The sequence below is a fragment of the Trifolium pratense genome, linkage group LG5 (assembly GCF_020283565.1).
Source record: "Trifolium pratense cultivar HEN17-A07 linkage group LG5, ARS_RC_1.1, whole genome shotgun sequence".
NCBI lineage: Eukaryota > Viridiplantae > Streptophyta > Magnoliopsida > Fabales > Fabaceae > Trifolium > Trifolium pratense.
Window position 1 is genome coordinate 43,236,312 of NC_060063.1, and position 21,099 is coordinate 43,257,410.

General features: G+C 31.1%; 2 protein-coding genes and 1 long non-coding RNA gene across 3 annotated transcripts; 2 read left to right on the forward strand and 1 right to left on the reverse strand.

Moving 5' to 3' along the window:
* Positions 1-3,058: 3,058 nt before the first annotated feature.
* LOC123883053 lies at positions 3,059-6,656 on the reverse strand. Its single transcript, XR_006800105.1, has 3 exons — positions 5,472-6,656; positions 5,267-5,345; positions 3,059-4,825 (listed from the first exon to the last, which is right to left on the reverse strand). It is a non-coding gene; the product is annotated as an uncharacterized LOC123883053 (long non-coding RNA).
* A 4,992-nt stretch (positions 6,657-11,648) lies between these two features.
* On the forward strand, positions 11,649-15,512 carry LOC123883054 (dimethylnonatriene synthase-like). The gene is made up of 2 exons (XM_045931746.1): positions 11,649-12,782; positions 14,663-15,512. Exons 1-2 carry the CDS (start codon positions 11,814-11,816, stop codon positions 15,293-15,295), a joined length of 1,602 nt encoding a protein of 533 aa, XP_045787702.1. The 5' UTR covers positions 11,649-11,813; the 3' UTR covers positions 15,296-15,512.
* A 702-nt stretch (positions 15,513-16,214) lies between these two features.
* On the forward strand, positions 16,215-19,857 carry LOC123883055 (trimethyltridecatetraene synthase-like). The gene is made up of 2 exons (XM_045931747.1): positions 16,215-17,370; positions 18,807-19,857. Exons 1-2 carry the CDS (start codon positions 16,468-16,470, stop codon positions 19,437-19,439), a joined length of 1,536 nt encoding a protein of 511 aa, XP_045787703.1. The 5' UTR covers positions 16,215-16,467; the 3' UTR covers positions 19,440-19,857.
* Positions 19,858-21,099: the final 1,242 nt, after the last annotated feature.

A 21,099-nucleotide genomic window follows, 5' to 3' on the forward strand; every position in this document is an offset into this window, starting at 1 on the left:
ACGTCAAAAAAAAAAATTTGTTAATAAAAGATTTTTGCTGCTACTAAAAAAAATATAAGGTATTATTGGTATTATGAAAAGTCCACACCAAAATTCATGTATCCTCTATATATATAGTATAGAAGTATAGATGAAGTCACTGAGTTTGATCTAGTGGTGAGGGATTTGTGTAGTACGTTATACGCCTTGGGTTCGATTCCCAGCTCATTTTTAAAATAAAAAAGTTAATATATTATGTACCAAAAAAAATTGTTATGAACAACTTTTTTTTAAAAAAAAAAACAAACTTTAGTTTTTTAAATATATAGCAATAATTAGTTTTATTGAAAAAGATAATAATTGACAATGAGTATAATTGACAAATCATACTCTTAAAATACCAAAAACATATTTAAATAGGAACGATAAATCCGGCGTCAAAAGACAATTAAAAAGGAACAGAGGGAGTATTAATTTATTTTAACTTAATTGCATTTTTGGTCCATATTTTATCAAAATCACGAATGGGAGGGATTTCTGGAACATATGAAGTATGACTGTCAACGAATGGCACGAAAGCAAAGAAGAATGGACAAGTTTCATAAAATGTGACATCAGCGGAAACAATGTATCGCTGAAGTTGTGGACAAAAATAACGATACCTTTTTTGTATACTTGAGTAGCCCGAAAAAATACATTTGAGAAATTTGGCTGGAAGTTTTTCTTTGCTATGAGTAAGATCATGAAAAAAGCATGCGCAACCAAAGACACAGAGAGGAATGAGGTAGAGATCATGTTACAGCCTGCGAGTTCAAGATAGAGTATGGAAATCGATTCTTGAAGAACATACGAAGGCATTCGGTTGATTGTGACAAGCTATAAGAAGAGCATCACCACAAAAGCAAAAAGGAACATCGTGGTGAAGTACAAAGGTCTATGCGGTTTCCACTAAATGATGATTCTTTAGTTCAGTGACACCTCTTTGTTGTGGTGCATGAGGACAAGAAGACTGAGAATAATCTCATATGAAGTTAAAAAGGGTTAAAATCGGGATGACAAATATTCACGGGCATTATCAGTGCATAAAATTTTAATGGAAGTGTCAAACTGATTTTAAATTTCCACATAAAATTCTTGGAATATATGGAAAACTTTTGAACGTTTTTAATTAGAAATACCCAAGTATATCGTCAAAAATCATCAATGAAAGTGACAAAGTAATAGAAACCTAAAGTTGACTTGACATGACTAGGACCCCAAATATATGAATGAATTAGAGCAAAAGGCGATGCAACAGAAACACTCAAACACGTGCCATCCGTAGTGAAAGATGATATATATAATCCTATAGATTCACTCCCTGCTCCAATTGTCTGTCATGTATGTCGATCCTAGACATAAATAAAATTATCAATAAAAAGAACTGAATAATCAAGGGTACGAGTGAGATTGTTAACATATATTTAGAGCCAAATGGTTACAACTTTATTAAAAATGATATCACTATTTTTTTTTGTAAATCACTTACTTTTAAGAGTATTGCATCTGTCTGTTATATGTTTTAAAAAATAAATAAATCATAATTTAAAAAAATAACAGTAAATAAGAAACTATTATGAGTAGTTTTTTAAATAAATAGAGGAAAAAGAAAATAAGTGTCAAAATGTGGAGTTATTCCTTAGAAAATAAATACTAAAATATAAATTTTAATATGCCAATTCGTTCCATATATTGTCCTACCTCTATATAGAGCTGTCAAAATGGGCTAGCCCGAATGGGCCGGCCCGTCAAGCCCGATTTTTTTCCGGGCTCGGAACTTGAAAATCCTAGCCCAAATTATTTCCGGGCTTTTTAGCCCGGCCCGACAAAGCCCGATTAAAATATGAGCTAGCCCGAATGGGCGGCGGGCGGGCCGCAAGCCCGAAAAAATTAAAATTAAAAAAATAAAATAAAATATAAATATAAATAATTTGTTTTGAATGATTTGAAATTAGTTTGTAATATAAATTATAAAACACCGTCCGCTACTTAAGTAGCAGATGAGTAAAAATAGGGCACCCAAGAAACTCGTAGGTAGCGGATGAGTAAAAATAGGACGTGCGAGAAACTCGTACGTAGTGGATGAATAAAAATAGGGCACGCGAGAAACTCGTACGTAGCGGACGAGTAAAAATAGGGTGCCCGAGAAAGTCGTAGGTAGCGGATGAGTAAAAATATGACACACGAGAAACTCGTAAGTAGCGGATGCGTAAAAATAGGGCGCGAGAAACTCGTAGGTTGTGGATGAGTAAAAATAGGGCGCGCGAGAAACTCGTACGTAGGGGATGAACAAAAATAGGGCGCGCGAGAAACTCGTACGTAGCGGATGAGTAAAAATAGGGCGCGCGAGAAAGTCGTAGGTAGCGGATGAGTAAAAATATGACGCGCGAGAAACTCGTAGGTAGTGGATGAGTAAAAATAGGGCGCGCGAGAAACTCGTAGATAGGGGATGAGTAAAAATACGGCGCGCGAGAATTATATATATATAGCGGATGAGTAAAAAATTGGACGCGCGAGAATTATTCACTACAACACAAATAGGTGTTTAATAGCATTTTTTTTAACTTTTAACGTCGGTTAAAAACGCTATTACTGATACCGCTATTATAGGTCTGGGTGCCTATAATAGCGTTTTAAAAGCGCTATCAGATGTGCACCTTTAATAGCGGTTTTACAAAAAAGCGCTGTAGTATGTACCCCCGCGCAAAGAAACAGGCTTATGGAGACGGCTTTCGATAGCACGTTTTTATAAAAGCGATGTTATATGTTATTTATAATAGCGCCCGCATTTATAAAACGCTATTATAATTCCTTGTCTGGACCAACTTGTAACAGCGCCCCTTTATAAAACGCTATTGTATGTCCTTCCCTTTTTTTTTTTTGACTAATCATGTCCCTTTTATTAAAATTGCTCTTTTTTTACAATAAATTGCATTTTTTTGTTTGACAACTTGCTCTTGAACTTTTAAAATAGTACCAATATATATATATATATATAGACTTTCAAAACATATATTATTAATGTAAAAAACAAAAATAGTGATGTACCACACAAGGCAAACTCTAATAAAATAAAAACTCTTGTAATACATTCATTTCATAAACAATACGAATCCGAGTACAAGACAAATCCGAATTGAATAGTACACACACAAAGACCACTACAAAAGAGATATTGTCAAACTTTGGCCATACTTTCTTATGAGAAAATCAATGACAAATTTTAGTACAAACACAAAGACCACTACAAAAGAGATTGTCAAACTCTAGCCCTACTTTCTTCTACGACCTATCACTTGATGAGAACCACCCACTTCATTGAAAAAGGAAGGCCTCAAACTACCTGTATAATAAAACATAGTCATTGTATATAATAGATGTACAAGAAATCAAGTACATAGGCATTTGCTAGATAATACATTCTTTGGTGCATCAGCATGCTCATAATTCATTCTAGTGTTTCAATAGCCCATTTACAAATAATCTTTTTAAGAGGAAAAATAGTATTATGACCTTGGGGACATTATGATTATCCCCATTACTCTAAAATTTTAGTGTCACATGTCCAAATTCCTAAGTAGCCATAAAATTTGACATGTGAGTATGTGATAGATAACATATGAGAAATTTGATCCTAGGGATAGACAAGAGTCCATAAGAGAGGAAGTAAAATCATAAACACTACCTCACAAGAGACAAGCACAAAGGAACAGAGAGCAGAGGTGAAACAAAGAAACCTTGATAACACCTTTGTCGGCTTGTGAAGTACAGTACTGCTGCCTCTGACAGCTTGCCTAGAATCACTTCAAAACAAAGAATACCATAAAAAAGTTTTCATTGTTGTTAAAATTTGGTTCTAACTACGAATCGTATGCCCGATTTTAGTGTCTTGGTCTTATAGTGGCATATATATAAGATTAAAGAATCTTACTGGTTTTCAGTTTAACAATAGAATTCATCAATAGAAATAATTAAACTAGACATACAATACATACATACTCAAGTTGTCTCTAAGAAAGTAACCAAAAAAGTTGTCTCTAAGAAAAAGAGGTAATTACTAGATAATTCTATCTAGTAAAGCATAATTGGAAAGTAACAAGAAAAACGGGTGAGATCATTGATTGTAGTTATCAAACTAGTAGAACCTACATAACATACTTTAGCTAAACAACTATGGCATCACTGACATGGCCCCAGTCTGAGTTGTTGTTTACCTGAACATTCAGAAAGCAAGAGAACCAAAATGTTATGAATTAAGACTTGTCAATAGGAGAGAGTTCATACAATGCCAAATATGCTATCTTTGTTGAAAATTGTTCATATTGAACAAAAATATACTGGTACTATAATAAAAGGCAAAATATGAAACTTGCTAGTTGAAACTTGGAACATAATACCACGAAACAATATAAATTTAAGTAATTAAAACTTGTATACGAATGATTTACAAGGTCATGATGAATGTGTCTTTCACAAGTCATTCAAAATAATAGAAGAACAAAATAAGCATACTAAACTTCTAATATTATGCAGGACTAGTAATCTGGAACTTCAGAAAAATAGAGAAAGGACACTAATATATAGTGTTTTGAGTTAAAACTTACCTAAGAGTGGCAGATCCATTCCCAATGTGTGATTTGAGGCATACCTATTATCTTCCTGAATCATTTACAATTGCAGATACATACAAGATTTACCATAAAATAAGTTACATGTGCAAAGTAAGCTTGGTAGCTTGGTACCTGTATGATTTTTTTAAAGACTTGGTAAATATCACCAGTATATGATCTCCCCACATATGAAAGAACTGAAAAATAAGAATAAAACACTGAGAACTAGCAAAACAAAATGAAACTAGTATTGAAGAACTTCAACATTTACACTTTACAGTTATAATTTTAAATTCATTACTAGTTTCACAATTCACACTTGAATCTACACTAAACAGAACTCAAACGACTTACACATAGGCATACAATTATGCACCACAATAGCATTTTCAACAAACAAATATCCTACACTAAATACACACACATATATACAAGATTCTTACTTATGATTTAGTATTCACAATAAGTACACTATAAATTAACTAGAAAAAACTGAAAATCCAAATTGAGAACCACAATGAAGAGGAAATATAAGCAAAAATTCAAACCCAATAATATAATCAAGTGGAAAATGATGCCTAAAAGATAAACTGTACAAAAGAGCAGTAACAATGAAAGGAAACAAGAGCAACAAATACCTTCAGTTGGTGCGGTTGAAACCTACAACAGCGAAGAAAGGAATAAGAGGTAGTTTGGTGGACTCAATAACCGTTCTAACTGAAAAAGGAAAAAAGAAGAGGTAACGAAAGAGAATAGAAGAGGAAGAATCAATAATTTGGCTCGACCGGAGAGAAAAGATGCATATTGAATTCATAGTTGTAGCAGCGGTTCCAATCTACCTACCATTTAAAAACGCACAGGAAAAAATGCTCCTTTTCAATCAATCCTATGAGGAAATGCAGAAAATTCTCATCCACCAAATTTCAAAGAACTTGAACCTATTAATTTATATATCAAAGCATGTCAAGTTTCCTGTACAATGAAAACAAAGAGAAATCATAATATATCAACTAGAAATAGGAGTAAGTTAAATTAAATTCCAGTAGCAGAGGCATCATTATAGGGATTGAAAACATTATAAATTTAGCTTTTTTTACTTAAAATTGAAAATCATCACCTATAATGTAACCTACAAATTTATGGAGAAGATGCATTTGAGCAACCCTTCTTATACAAGAACCATTCCAACTGTTCAAACACAACAGCAAGATTAATAGATTTACACTTTTTCATGTGGCAAAGATGATCAACAATCTATGTCTAAAATCACACAAAGATAGAACAACCTAAGCTAATATATGACAAGAAGATAATGTAAACATGGATTAAAATTTACAACTTCAATTTCTTCAATACATTCACAAACCACACAACAAGCAAACAAGCAAGTGAGGGTGTTTCAAATTCTTAATCATCAAACAATTATCTTTAAAAAATGAATTACCTGAAATGAACACACCTCAAAATAAACAATACTAAGCGATTGAAAACAAATAGATGATACCACACTAAAATCCAAAATCAAATAGTTTGCAACACCTGAAATTTAAGCAATTGAAAAATCAAGGAGGTGGAAAGATTATAGCTTCTGGTCCTTGTCAATTTGCAACATTGAACTGAAAGAAGTTAAATTAATTGAAAAATCAAGAAACCAAAGGATCAGACAAGATTAGGGTTTCAAATCAAACTCGTGTATGAGGGCAGAATGTCGTCAGTGAAGGGGTTGGCAAAAAGCTCCTTTGCGTGATAGTTTCTTTCTTTCTGTCAACGAAAGGCATCGAAGAAGGGGTGAGGGCGACAAATCTGGTGTTCGGGCGTGGTTGATAGAGGTGTTTTTTTTTTGGTTACATGGTTGATAGAGGTGTTAATAACGAAGAGCAATTTAGGGTTTGAAGGAGAGAAAACGAATGATATATGGTTCGATTGTGAGGTGATGGGTCGAAACGACGAACATAGGGTTCAACATAGACGACGAGATCGGTGGACCTTGACAAGGTAAGAAGACATCGATGGAGGTTCGACGGAGATGAATGACTCTATGTTTATTTTTTAATTTTAATTTTGATATCAATTTGTTTTTTTTATTAACAATAATAAGAGATCTGTTTAAAAAAAAAACAATAATGAGAGGGTCACAGGTTCGACACCCAGCAACATCATATTTTTTATTTACTAATTTCACATATTATAGCACTTAAATGAAAAACGCTATTGTAAGACATGATTTTAATAGCGCTTTCTCAAAAACGCTATTATAGAGTATCAGTGTTAGTAGTTTCAATAGCGGGTTTTTCAAAAGCGTTATTATAGGGCCTCCGTGTTAATCTTTTATAGCTCTTTTTAAATAAGCGCTATTAAATAGGCGCTATTAAAACTAATTTTTGTGGTAGTGATTAATGCTATTTATATGGTTGAATTTGAGCACTAGAAGTAAAAAAAAAAATTAAATAAACCGGGCCGGCCCGAAAGCCCGACTACTCGTACCGGGCCGGGCTCGGGCACTAATTTTGGTAGCCCGTTTTTTTATCCGGGCTTTTTAGCCCGGCCCGACGAAGCCCGAAGCCCGACCGGGCAGGCCCGAAATTGGTCGGGCCGCCCGTTTTGACAGCTCTACCTCTATATAAGACTAGTTGTTCATACATTGGAACAATGAATTTAGATCAGCGATTGACCCACAAAGAAAAATTAAACATATTAGAGAGAGATGAATGGTTAAAATTAGGATTTAATTTATATACACAGACGGTGTAAAATTACATAGATGGTGTAAAATAACTTTACACCGTCAATTAATATCAACCATGTTTTACGCCACATCACCCCACTTTATTGATATGACATGACAAAATGGTGGTTGTTTATTAAACGATCGTGTAAAACTATTTAACATTGTTGGTGCATATCAATTAATCTCTTAAAATTATGACAGAATGGAAAGGATAATAAAGGTTTGAGAGGATCCAAATTTTTGGTGTCCCAAAAGGATACAATCCATGGGTTGTATTTTCCTCTTTTTTTTTTTTTAACCTTCTGATTCATAGAGAAAAGAAACCTTAACAATTCAAAGTTCGACCGTGAGATAAGTAAAAAGTGCAACATCAAATGAACCATTCTTATTCATATATTGGTCCTATGAGATGGGTTGCTATAAATTACTCAACTCATCAACTGATTTGACATGGATCGTTGGACCTTGCAGTCACACTCGCTGTGACTTGGATCGAACACCAAAATTTTATGATTAATAGGTTATACATAAATTCATTTCTAAATACTAAATAAGATTAAGAGTTATCTTCAATCTTGTGTTTGGGTTAGAAAATTCTCTCTTAGGAGTTTTGGTTAAACCATTGAGAATATTATGAAGGGGTTTTCCAACTCTCTTCTGCAACATCATTTGATTTTAATTTTTTTTTTTGCATAAATTGGATATCTTGCGCACGTAATTACAGTGATTAATCCTCGAGTTTTGTGAACCTAAATGGATGATAAACTCTCACTAAATTTTTAACGTTGTTGCGTGCCCAAACTAAAAATGTCGGTTAAGATAGAAGAAACTTGCGCCATCTTATTTAAACTCTCTTAGATATTATCATTTGATCTTATCTACCTCATAGGAGTGTTTGTTTATCATTCATTCCCATGTTCATTTTCTTGTCAAATTCACCTTTGTAAGTTTTGAATTCTTTTCTTTATTTTTGATTTGTGATTTTAGGTTAACTCTTGAAAAATTATTCGGGAAAATTTGATTTCAATCATGAAAAAGAAGTCTTTGTCCATGAACCATTATCTTAGGTTCACATCATTAGGCAACACACATGACATCTCCAAGAAGAGTTGAGCAAACTTTAGTCAAACGGCTTTCAAGCAGTGCCATATCATTAAACATTATATCATTTTATATTTATTATATTATATGGTAATTTCAACCATTAATTTTACTATATAATACAAATTAAATTGATTTATTTATCCGAGTTACTTTATCTATTATCCGCAAAATTTTTTTTACCAAACATAAACTTAATTGAAATGAAAACAGGTTCCACTGTATCTTATAGGTCCTACATAAATTTAATCATTGAAATTAGATAGTGTGTTACAAAATATCTAGCCTAATTCATAACCTACTATGACAATCTTTTGGACGAAGGAGTACAAAACAAAAATAACACCATCACACTCAGTGGATATGGACCCAAGATGATCATGCCAATGTAATAATTTAACCATTTCGCAAATACTAAGACCATTAATCAATATTGAAATTTCTGTGAAATTGCAATGGCAACAACCCAGAATATATTGGTATTTTTTAGTATGACAAGTCTAAGTCTTTTTTAAAACGTAAAAATATATTGGTCAATGGTCTTCCACTTATTCAATTTATTTAACAAATAAAGTTTTATATATTTGCCAAGAACTTGCTTACTCCGACCGTGACTTTCAAGTTGTTTGGAATACTTTAAACATTAATTGTTAGAAAAAAAGTTGTTATAAAAATAATCTCAAAGGAATTGCTTTTGCTTGTAATGTACAAAAAGGAAGCATCATGACTTACCAAAACTTATGCTAACAGAGCAGTAACGACGTTAACTTGCAAGGGAGGTATGTGTCAATAAGAGAATCAATTAAGGGAGGTCATTGTTATTTATTAAACTAGAGGGGTGTGAGTGAGATCTCAAGGGAGCATTGTAATTTTCCCTATAATTAAATATAATGTTACACCATTCAATAACATTTTAACAAATATAAATTTTACAAAATTCACCGTTGGATTGAAAGTTTATATTATATAGATTATTTATGTTGAATTTTATAAAACTCTAAAATCATTTGATATGATTTTGAGATAGATCAATATTAATGGTATTCAATAAAAGTCCATAAACCATTAGAGTCCGTTTGATGCGCATGATAGTATAGTGACAAGATAGGATATAAAACAGGATAAGGATAAGATGGGATAACAGCAGGATAACAGTTATGATCAGTTATCATATTTTGTGTTTGGTGCACACAGGATAACAAACATGATAAATATTATATTTTGTTTTTAATAGCTCATAATAATATGATAAGATATATAACATATTTAAATTACAAAATTACTCTTGTAAAACAATTGTTGTTTTTTTAAAATTATTTTGTAATACTTTGAATTTTATAAATAAAAAATATAAATAATAGTAATCAAATAACTTTATATAATTTCGAATAAAAATCATGAGAAAATAATCAAGTTTAATTTTTTATATGAATCATGATCAAATAAATAACTCAATAATATATACATGTTAGATAAGCCAAATAAATATATTATATATCTCATACGTAAATAATAAAACTACTATTGTAAAAGAATTATATTTAATTTTTTATAAAATTTAAATTAATATCCCTATTTGTCAATTTTTTTAATAATCATTTTATTTTAAAATATTGTTATTTTAGTAAGATTTTGATTTTTTAGAATATATAAATTACAAAATTACCCCTATGAGAAAATAACATATATATTTAAAAATTAATTATTTTATTATTTATATTTTATTAGTTTTATTTTATGTATTTTAAAATATATTTTATAAAATAAGTCAGTAATTTTTTTTTCTTATCCTATCTTGCTGGTAACCCAGCTCAAATTCAGGATAAGAATTATAACTAGAGAGACAAAATAGGATAAGCTTCAGGATTAACTTATCATATCCTGTTGTATCACCAAACACTGGATTGCGGCAGGATATGATACAGGTACAGTTATTGTCAGCAGCGGACCTAGGGGTGGGCTGAGGTGGGCCACGGCCCACCCCCACCCCCAAAAAATAATTTTTTTTTATATGTACGGTATTAATTTAAATGTATTATTAATGATATTAAGTCACCCGGTATATATATATGTACAAATATTAATGTAAATATTAATTTATAGTATAGTATTGATGATTATAAGTAATTCGGTACACATATTAGTTCAAGTATTAGTGTAAATGTTAGTTCATAATTAATTGAATTTATAATAATAGATAAAATTAGCAATTGAACTAACATATATAAATATGAAATGACATAAAAAAATATGTTTAATTAATATTAAATTTTTCAAGTCCCATATTTTCACATTTGTTGCAATTTTAGTCCTATCTCAATATTTTTTTATTACTTTTTTGTTGTAAAATTAGCGAATTTTAATGGGAAAAAATTATTAATGATATTAAGTCACCCGGTATATATATATGTACAAATATTAATGTAAATATTAATTTATAGTATAGTATTGATGATTATAAGTAATTCGGTACACATATTAGTTCAAGTATTAGTGTAAATGTTAGTTCATAATTAATTGAATTTATAATAATAGATAAAATTAGCAATTGAACTAACATATATAAATATGAAATGACATAAAAAAATATGTTTAATTAATATTAAATTTTTCAAGTCCCATATTTTCACATTTGTTGCAATTTTAGTCCTATCTCAATATTTTTTTATTACTTTTTTGTTGTAAAATTAGCGAATTTTAATGGGAAAAAATTGTGAATTTTGGTCTCAAATTTGATATTTCATCTTTAGATTCAATGTTGGAGACAATAAATCACCTTTATAGCCAAAAATCACAATTTTTAGAGTAAAAATATAGTTTGTTGGTACCAAAATTGTAACATGTGAAAATAGAGGAGCAAAAAATTCAATTTGAAAATAGATTGACTATTTTTCGGCCCACCCACGATATTTTTTTTGGTTCCGCCACTGGTTATTGTCTCTTATCCTGTGCACCAAACGAGCCCTTAATCTTCATCGGTCTCAATAACATATTAAAGGATTTTAGATTTTTGTAAAATTTAATAAGAATGATCTATTTTCAATCCAACAATAAATTTTGTAAAATTTGTATTCGTCACCGGTGTAATTTGATCTCTCTATTAAATATATTAAATATTATTGATTAAAATTTTGGAGTGATATGCGTAATCTAAAAGGATATTTAAAAAAGGATCCGAGGAGTATTTAATTGCATCTTACACACTCTTGTGGAAATTAGTCCTTTAAACATGCCAATGTGATCACGAAGAACCCAAAATTATTACAAGACTACAAGAAATATGCTTTATGGAAAGTTAATTGAACCTGAGGTGGGTCGTTGAGTTATAATAGTAGCTTTGTCACTATTATAAATATATGACCCATTCACCTGCAAATACTCATCACAATCACAACCCTCCAATTCCAGCGAAGATGGCACCAATACAATTATTGGAGCTTCCTAGTTGGATCACATTATTGACAACATTTGCCATCCTCCTCCTCTTCAGCCACCGTCTCCGCCGTCGCAGCAAATACAATCTACCACCAGGTCCAAAACCATGGCCCATAATAGGAAATCTTAACCTTATTGGATCCCTCCCACATCAATCCCTCCATGGTCTCACCCAAAAATATGGACCCATGATGTATCTATGGTTCGGCTCCAAACCCGTCATTGTGGGCTCAACCGTAGAATTAGCCAGAGCCTTCCTCAAAACCAATGATGCTGCTCTAGCCGGCCGTCCCAAATTTTCGGCCGGTAAATACACAACTTATAACTACTCCGATATAACTTGGTCCCAATATGGTCCATATTGGCGTCAAGCCCGTAGAATGTGTTTGTTAGAATTGTTTAGTGCGAAACGTCTCGAGTCTTATGAGTACATAAGGAAACAAGAGTTACATGCTTTTTTGCATGAACTCTTCAATTCGAAAAATAAAACAATTGTGTTGAAAGACCATCTTACAACTTTGAGTCTAAATGTTATAAGTCGTATGACGTTAGGAAAAAAATACTTAGAAGAGACTGAAAATGCTATTATTTCTCCAGAGGAGTTTAAGAAGATGTTGGATGAGTTGTTTTTACTTAATGGAATCCTTAATATTGGGGATTTTATTCCTTGGATTCATTTCTTGGATTTACAAGGTTATGTGAAGAGGATGAAAGCTTTGAGTAAAAAATTTGATAGATTCATGGAACATGTGTTGGAGGAACATATTGAAAGGAGGAAAAGTGTTAAGGATTATGTTGCTAAAGATATGGTGGATGTGCTTTTGCAGCTTGCTGAGGATCCTACTCTTGAAGTTAAACTTGAGAGGCATGGAGTCAAAGCTTTTACTCAGGTAATTAAATTTGAAACTAGTAATAGACAATTCTTTGGTGTGTATGAGATAAATGTGGGTACTAGTAGTAGTATTATAAGTCAAAATTAACCTTAAATTCATAATATTAAAAATACTAATTAAATAAAAAGGAAAATGCTAAAGGGGCACCGCTTAAGGATGCAAAAATAGTAATTTGACATTAGAGTTTGTGCAGTCAATTCATCGAAAGTTTAAAAAGTGTTCTTTTCTTTTCAAAACTTTCTATTTTTGGTTTCCTTAATCAGTGCCCCAGAGACGCCGGTTAGGATGACCCTAAATAAAAACAATGATACATATAACTTGAAATGATCATTTTTGTTGTTGTTGGAATAATAACTTCAAATGATTTGTTGTTGCGTCGGGCAATATAACCAACAAAATAAAATTATTGGATACGGTTTATCTCCTGAATAAATTAATGAATAATGCTAGCAACACACTCTTTAACAAACACACTCCAACACACTTTCTTTTGTTGGTTGAAATTAACATGGGTCTCATAAAAAAATATGGACTCATATAACTTTTATGGGATCCATATAAATTTTAACCAATAAAAGAGAGTGTGTTAGAGTGTGTTTGTTATTGAAGTGTGTTGCTAGCACTCCTCTAAATTAATATAGTTGTCACCAACAACCAAAAAAAGATAGTTGTCTGTCACCAACATTAATTTTGTCGCATATCCTTATATGCATAGATGGTCCAATAGATGCACAATATCTGAGAATTTCTCTTCTCATCTTACCCATTTTTTCATGTGTTCTACAAAATTAACAAAATACATTTGTTATTTAAGTAGCGGATATTATAAAAATGAGAAAATTTCATGTTAGGAGAATGATTTTATTTTTTTTTTCAAAATTCTCATTTTTATGTTACGGGGAGTGTTTCTTTTATGTTAAAATTTGATGGCACATATTTTTATGTTAGAGGATGGAGGCTTTGATATGGACGTTATAATAAGTATCAGACGTTTAAAATCTTGGAATTTAGAGGATGGAGGCTTTGATACACACGTTATAAGTATCAGACGTTTAAAATCTTGAAATTTTCATATTAGGGGGAGTGTGTTTTTTTCTTAAATTTCTCATTTTTTAAAAACGACCGCTACAAAATTAACAAAATACAACATTTCATTTTTTATATTTGTTAAATAATTAATGTATCTAATTTATATTATAGATTAAATATATTAAATATTCGATAAATTCAAAAAATTTATTCCATTTATAATTAAAGCTGAGTGGAATACTCGAATTGCATTATTATCGTGAAAACGATAGGTAGCTGAAAAGTCACTATTTCTCTGTTCATTCCATATGATTTGCCGTATTGATTGACGTACTATAAATAAACAAGGAATAGTAGTACTCTCTTCCCGTCCTACTTACATGTATAAAACATGCCTCATAATTCATCCTATAATCAAATATCGATTTCATATATAAGTAAAAATAAATTAATAAAAAATTAATATAATTAATTTATTTAAAAAGTTATTTTTTACTTATATATAAAACCGGAAAATATTTCATTGTCAAGGATTTTTTTGGTTATCAATGATATTTTTATAAATTACGAAACAAACACAGTGAAATGTTTAACATAAAAAGATACAGACATAGTGAAATGTGTGGTCAATTTGGTAGTATTAGAAGACACAAGATAAGATACTGACCAACATTTGCCAATAACATTACATGTGATACAAATAGTAGGATTTGGATTTCCTGCCGTACAAAAAACACGCAGTTTCACGCTGTATTGCATCCTGGCCATCCGATCACGATCCAACAGATCATATTTAAAGATTTAACTTTTTTTTCAATCTATTTATTATATATACATCTATTTTTCAGGACATTATAGCAGGTGGCACAGAGAGCTCAGCAGTAACAGTTGAATGGGCAATCTCAGAGCTAATAAGAAAGCCAGAGATCTTCAAGAGAGCAACAGAGGAGTTAGACAGAGTAATAGGAAAAGATAGATGGGTTGAAGAGAAAGACATTGTGAATTTACCTTATGTATATGCAATTGCTAAAGAAACAATGAGGCTACATCCAGTGGCACCAATGTTAGTCCCACGACAAGCGAGAGAAGATTGTCATGTTGATGGTTACGATATCCCGAAAGGAACTCAAATTCTTGTCAATACTTGGACAATTGGAAGAGATCCCAATATTTGGGAAAATCCATATGAGTTTATGCCTGAGAGGTTTCTTGGTAAAAATATAGATGTAAAAGGACATGATTACGAGTTATTACCATTTGGCGCTGGTAGAAGAATGTGTCCGGGTTACCCTCTTGGTATTAAGGTCATTCAATCAAGTTTGGCTAACTTGTTGCATGGATTTAATTGGAGATTAAGTGATAATAATGTGAAAAATGAGGATTTGAATATGGAGGAGATTTTTGGGCTCTCTACACCTAAGAAAATACCATTAGAAGTTGTTTCGGAGCCTAGACTTGCTGATCATCTTTACTCACTTTGAGTATATATTTTTCTCTACTTAAGTTTTTTAATAAGATTTGGCAATAATTGGATTTGTTGTGTGAGTTTAATGAGAAAGAAATTGTAAGCATGATAATGAAGAAGAAAAAAATGATGTTGGAATGTTGGAGTTTAATAATGAGTGTAGTAGTGTATCCCTTTGTAAGCTCTCTCTACCGGTTGTAGTAGCATTTGTAATGCCAAGTTAAGTTATGTTATGTTCTCTCTTGATTTTTGTTCTGATGCGTTTGATCTGCTAAAAAATAGGGAATTGGACTGGACAACTTTTGTTGTATTTTGTTTGATTTGAAACTGATTATGAGACTGAACAAATTAGGTAGCAAGGGACATGACAAAAACAAGATTTTTTGTTCCTCACTAAACCACAGAACAACTTTTTGTCCACAGTACAACTATAAAAAATACGAAAATGCACATTTTATTTTCGAATATAAAAAAATTATCGTCCTATATCTCTCCGGTACAGTTTTGTCCTATCCTGTATTATTTTGTTCTGTCATATGCTGTTCTGTCTCGTTCATGCTATTTTACGAACCAAACGCATTTGGAGGAGGAGTTTAAAGGCTATGATTTTCAGAAATTATTTAATATTTAAACTTATACAATTTAAATTCATCGTTTTTTTTAATAAGCAAATAATGAATTATAAGGAATATAAGAGGTACTCAACCATTACAATTCAGAAAAGATCACTTTAGATGCGTTGAAAACAATCTAAAAGATTATTACACCGGCCAGAGAAAACTAAATGATTATTTTTTTAGAAAACAATCTAAATGATTTAAATTCATCGGTGACTTTTTTGAAACAAGTTGAAACAAATTATTTTTTTATTTAGATCAAGAAACAAATATATCTTTATGCTACCATGAAATATTAAAAATCCTTGTTTCACGCTTATGTGAGTGATAAAATAATACTCCACCATACAGTCTTACACATGCCAATGAGATCACGAAGAAATTAATCCAAATCGATACAAGACTACAAGAAACATGTTCCACGTACATAGGGTCCTATGGAATAAAGAATTGCTCCTAATCCTAATCCTATGCTATGATTATTATGATTATAAATAAATAACCCACTCACTCTTTAACCTCTCATCAATTCCTCACAATCACCATAACAAAGTCACAAAATCCAGCAAAGATGGCAGTACAATTGGAGCTTCCTAGTTGGATCACATTGTTGACAACATTTGCTATTCTCCTCCTCTTCAGCCGCCGTCTCCGCCGCCGCAAATACAACCTACCCCCAGGCCCAAAACCATGGCCCATAATAGGAAATCTCAACCTTATGGGATCTCTCCCTCACCAATCCTTCCATGGGCTCACCCAAAAATATGGACCCATCATGCATATATGGCTCGGCTCTAAACCCGTCATTGTGGGCTCGTCTGCAAAAATAGCAAAAGAGTTCCTTAAAACTCACGATGCCACTCTTGCCGGCCGGCCCAAATTCTCGGCTGGTAAATACACAACTTATAACTACTCTGACATGACTTGGTCTCAATATGGTCCATATTGGCGTCAGGCCCGTAGAATATGTCTATTAGAATTGTTTAGTGCGAGACGCCTTCAATCTTATGAGTTCATAAGAAACCAAGAGTTACATGCTTTTTTGCACGAACTCTTCAACTCAAAAAATAAAACAATTTTGTTGAAAGACCATCTTTTAAATCTGAATCTAAATATTATAAGTCGCATGGTGTTGGGGAAAAATTATTTGGAAAAGACAGAAAATGCTTTTATTTCCCCGGACGAGTTTAAGAAGATGTTGGAGGAGTTGTTTATGCTTAACGGGGTCCTTAATATTGGGGATTTTATTCCTTGGATTAATTTCCTGGATTTTCAAGGTTATGTGAAGAGGATGAAGGCTTTGGGTAAAAAATTTGATTGGTTTATGGAACATGTGTTGGAGGAACACATTGAGAAAAGGAAAAATGCTAAGGATTATGTTGCTAAAGATATGGTGGATGTGCTTTTGCAGCTTGCTGAAGATCCTAACCTTGAAGTCAAACTTGAGAGGCCTGGAGTCAAAGGCTTTACTCAGGTAAATATAATTTTTTTTTTTTTTTTTGCTTAATTATACTTTTGGTTTCTTAATTAATTTTTAAGTTTTGTTTTGATTTCTTAATTAATAAATGTTCTATTTTAACTGCTTTAAGTTTATCTCTTAGTCAAAAATGTTATTTCCGTAAATATTTAACACCAAATATATATTCTATAAAAAAACACAAATATATATAATTTTTTAATTTTAATTGTTTGATCTTGTCCGTAAATATTTCACCATCGTATAACGATGACTAGTCTATATCGGGTAATTTGTAGGACATACAAGATGAGTTCTCTTCTTCTAACTATTCATACATGTGTAGAAGTTAGGGATAGAACATTTGATGGTCTGCACAACGGGATGTACAAATTTCTCAACACTTATACCAATTTATTGTTGGTTTATTTTTTCTTTATTAATTTGTTGGGTAATAATGTTTATGATTAAAAAGTGGCATGCATATTTAGGTTTGTCGTATTTTTAATGTTGAAATAACATTTTTCTAATTTGTGGGATTCAATTTATTTTTTTACCTACAATTAACATAGTAGAAAACACTTCTCTGTACAGAGAAATTATAGGCTATCCTTGACGGATTCAACATGATATGAAGAAGGAATAATATTCATTAACAATGACTTTTTAGTAAACTTAAAATATATCCCCTTATGTCATCATAAAAAACTTAACCTCTGTTTTTTCTTTTTAATAAATAATTTAATGGAAGAAATTTAATGCTTGAGATGAACAAAAAAATAATCTGGATTCAAACTCGATTCCTACATATGCAATACAATATTCCTATCAACTTTAAAATTTATTTAATAATATTATTGTTTCAAAATATCAATAATATTAAGTAAAAGTTATCAAATCTAAAAATCTAATTTTATTTAATATATCATTGTTTCAAAAATATCCCATTTTAATTTTCCTATTTTCTAAGATCGTCAGTGCATAGTCCAAATATAAATTTAATGTAATTATTTTCTTATACTAAATGATATTTTAGTAAGGGGAGCAATCAAGTTACACCAAAATAAGTAAATAAATTTTTCTTTAATATGTGTGAAGCAACAAAGTTTTGCTTAATAGTTTTTCCTGTCCTTTTTATAATAATAAACTAAAATATTCACTTTTTTAAACGGTAAATTTCATTTGTTCCCTTATTTCGTACGGAGAAAGAATATTAAATCTTGATCTAAACCTTTTTTTAATAGCTTCTCATTTTTAGCTGTTTTCTGATTATTTTTAGTTTCTGATTATTTTAAAAATCTGTAACAAACAGATGCAAAACAATTAAAAATAATTATTTTTATAAAAAAAATGATTTTTATTTAAAATAAGCTATAACAAAGACCCTCTTAATCCCATATTTATAGATTTAACTTTATTTTAATCTACTTATCTATTATATATCTATTCCTCAGGACCTAATAGCAGGTGGAACAGAGAGCTCAACAGTAACAGTAGAATGGGCAATGTCTGAACTAATGAAAAATCCAGAGATATTCAAGAAAGCAACAGAAGAACTAGACAGAGTAATAGGAAAAGATAGATGGGTTGAAGAGAATGACTTTGTGAATTTACCTTATTTGTATGCAATTGCTAAAGAAACAATGAGGCTACATCCAGTGGCACCATTGTTAGTGCCAAGAGAAGCTAGAGAAGATTGCAATGTTGATGGTTATGATATCCCAAAAGGGACATTAATTTTTGTCAATAGTTGGGGAATTGGAAGAGATTCTAATAGTTGGGATAATCCTTATGAGTTTAACCCAGAAAGATTTATTGGTAATGATATAGATGTAAAAGGACATGATTATGAGTTGTTGGCATTTGGTGCTGGTAGAAGAATGTGTCCTGGTTACCCTCTTGGTATTAAGGTCATTCAATTAAGTTTAGCTAATTTGTTGCATGGATTTAATTGGAGATTAAGTGATAATAATGTGAAAAATGAGGATTTGAATATGGAGGAGATTTTTGGGCTATCTACACCTAAGAAAATACCATTAGAAGTTGTTGCTGAGCCTAGACTTGCTGATCATCTTTACTCCCTTTGAGTATTTTTATCTACTTAAGTTTTGTTTTTGTCGGGTTTTAAGCGTTCGTGGTTAAGTCTCACATCGTTTATGAATAGAAAGAATGTTGAATTTATAAAAGATGTGACCCATAAAACTAATGTCTTAAGTTTTTTGGTGGAGATATGTGAAGTTTTCTTTTGTAATTCTGGAATAGTGGCCTCATTATTCCTTTCGAGCTCCTCCAGACTCTCCTTTGGAATAATTGAATTTGTGTAAGTTTAATCATGTCATCATATTTAATGACAAGAGAAAGAAATAATAAGCTTGATAATGAAAAAAATTGATGTAGGAATGTGGAGTTTAGTAGTGAGTGCTGTAGTATATATATCCCTTTGTAATTGTAAACTCTACTAGTTGTAGAGTTTTGTAATGCAAAATTAAAGTATGTTATGTTTTCTCTTTGTTTTGGTCAAATGCATTTTACTTTCTTAGTATTCAGGTTTAAGGGTGATAAAATATAATGGATGGATTAAAATAATCTATTACATTTGTCAAAAAAAAATATTACAAGCTAATAAATATATGATCCATTCACTCCATCCATTATTATGTCTTAAATGGATGAATATATCTACCTGATATATCTATTAAAATATAAAAAATATATTTTTAAAACATAATTATTAATTGATTAAAAAAACAGATTTATTAATTATTTTAAAAACAATTTTTCTGGTGGTCAACGCTAGACCTCCGGTGCTGGCATGTCGGAGCTCACCCGACAGATGGAGATTTTCTGGCGACTCACAACGAAGAATGACGAATGCGATGCTAATGGCGACTTTTGTGTGTCTATCTCTTTCATTAAATAGGATCATCGGGGTTCGAACCTCGGCCCCTGCATATATAATGCAATGTCTCTACCAACTAAACTAAGTTCACGGGACAACCTTGTTAAGTTTTTAGTTGTTAGAGCATCTCCAATGGTGATACTCCTTTGGGTATCATATATTACTAACAAGTGGTCCTTACAATGTCATGTAATACTTATGCAACTCATACATATTTTGTTTCAATGGTGATACTACTTTGAGTATTATACATTATTCACAAGTGATCCCTTCTATATTTATTTTCTTAACTTCGTCTAAATAAACATAAAAATTTATCTAATTTAATAAATACGTAAATATAATGAGAAATACAAAACAATAAATCAAAAATGGTGAAAAATACATAGATATGACATGAAATATATAAAATAATTGATTTTGATTATTCTCCTAAATGAAAAATATGATTTGAGAACAAAACAAATAGAAATTGTGTAATATGTAGAATAATATGTAATATGATCAAATATATAGTGAAAAAAGAAGATCAAATGGTCATTTAATTATCAAACGTTAATGTTTTTTTTTTTATATATAGAAGCTATTCAATTTGATTTAATAAAAAAAGGTAATATTAAATTGATGATACGGTACCTTATTTAAGGTATCGTATCATCAATTTTGATACTCTTAATGCCACGTCATGGAACTCCAATGATAAAAAATAAAGTACCGAATCATTAGCCTATGAAACCTTCTATGATACTTTTATTGAAGATGCTCTTAGTTTACTTAATAAATTCCTATGTGTCAAAAAAAATCCTATTTGTTAGAAAGTATGTTGCTTTTTTACTTTTTCTTAAAAA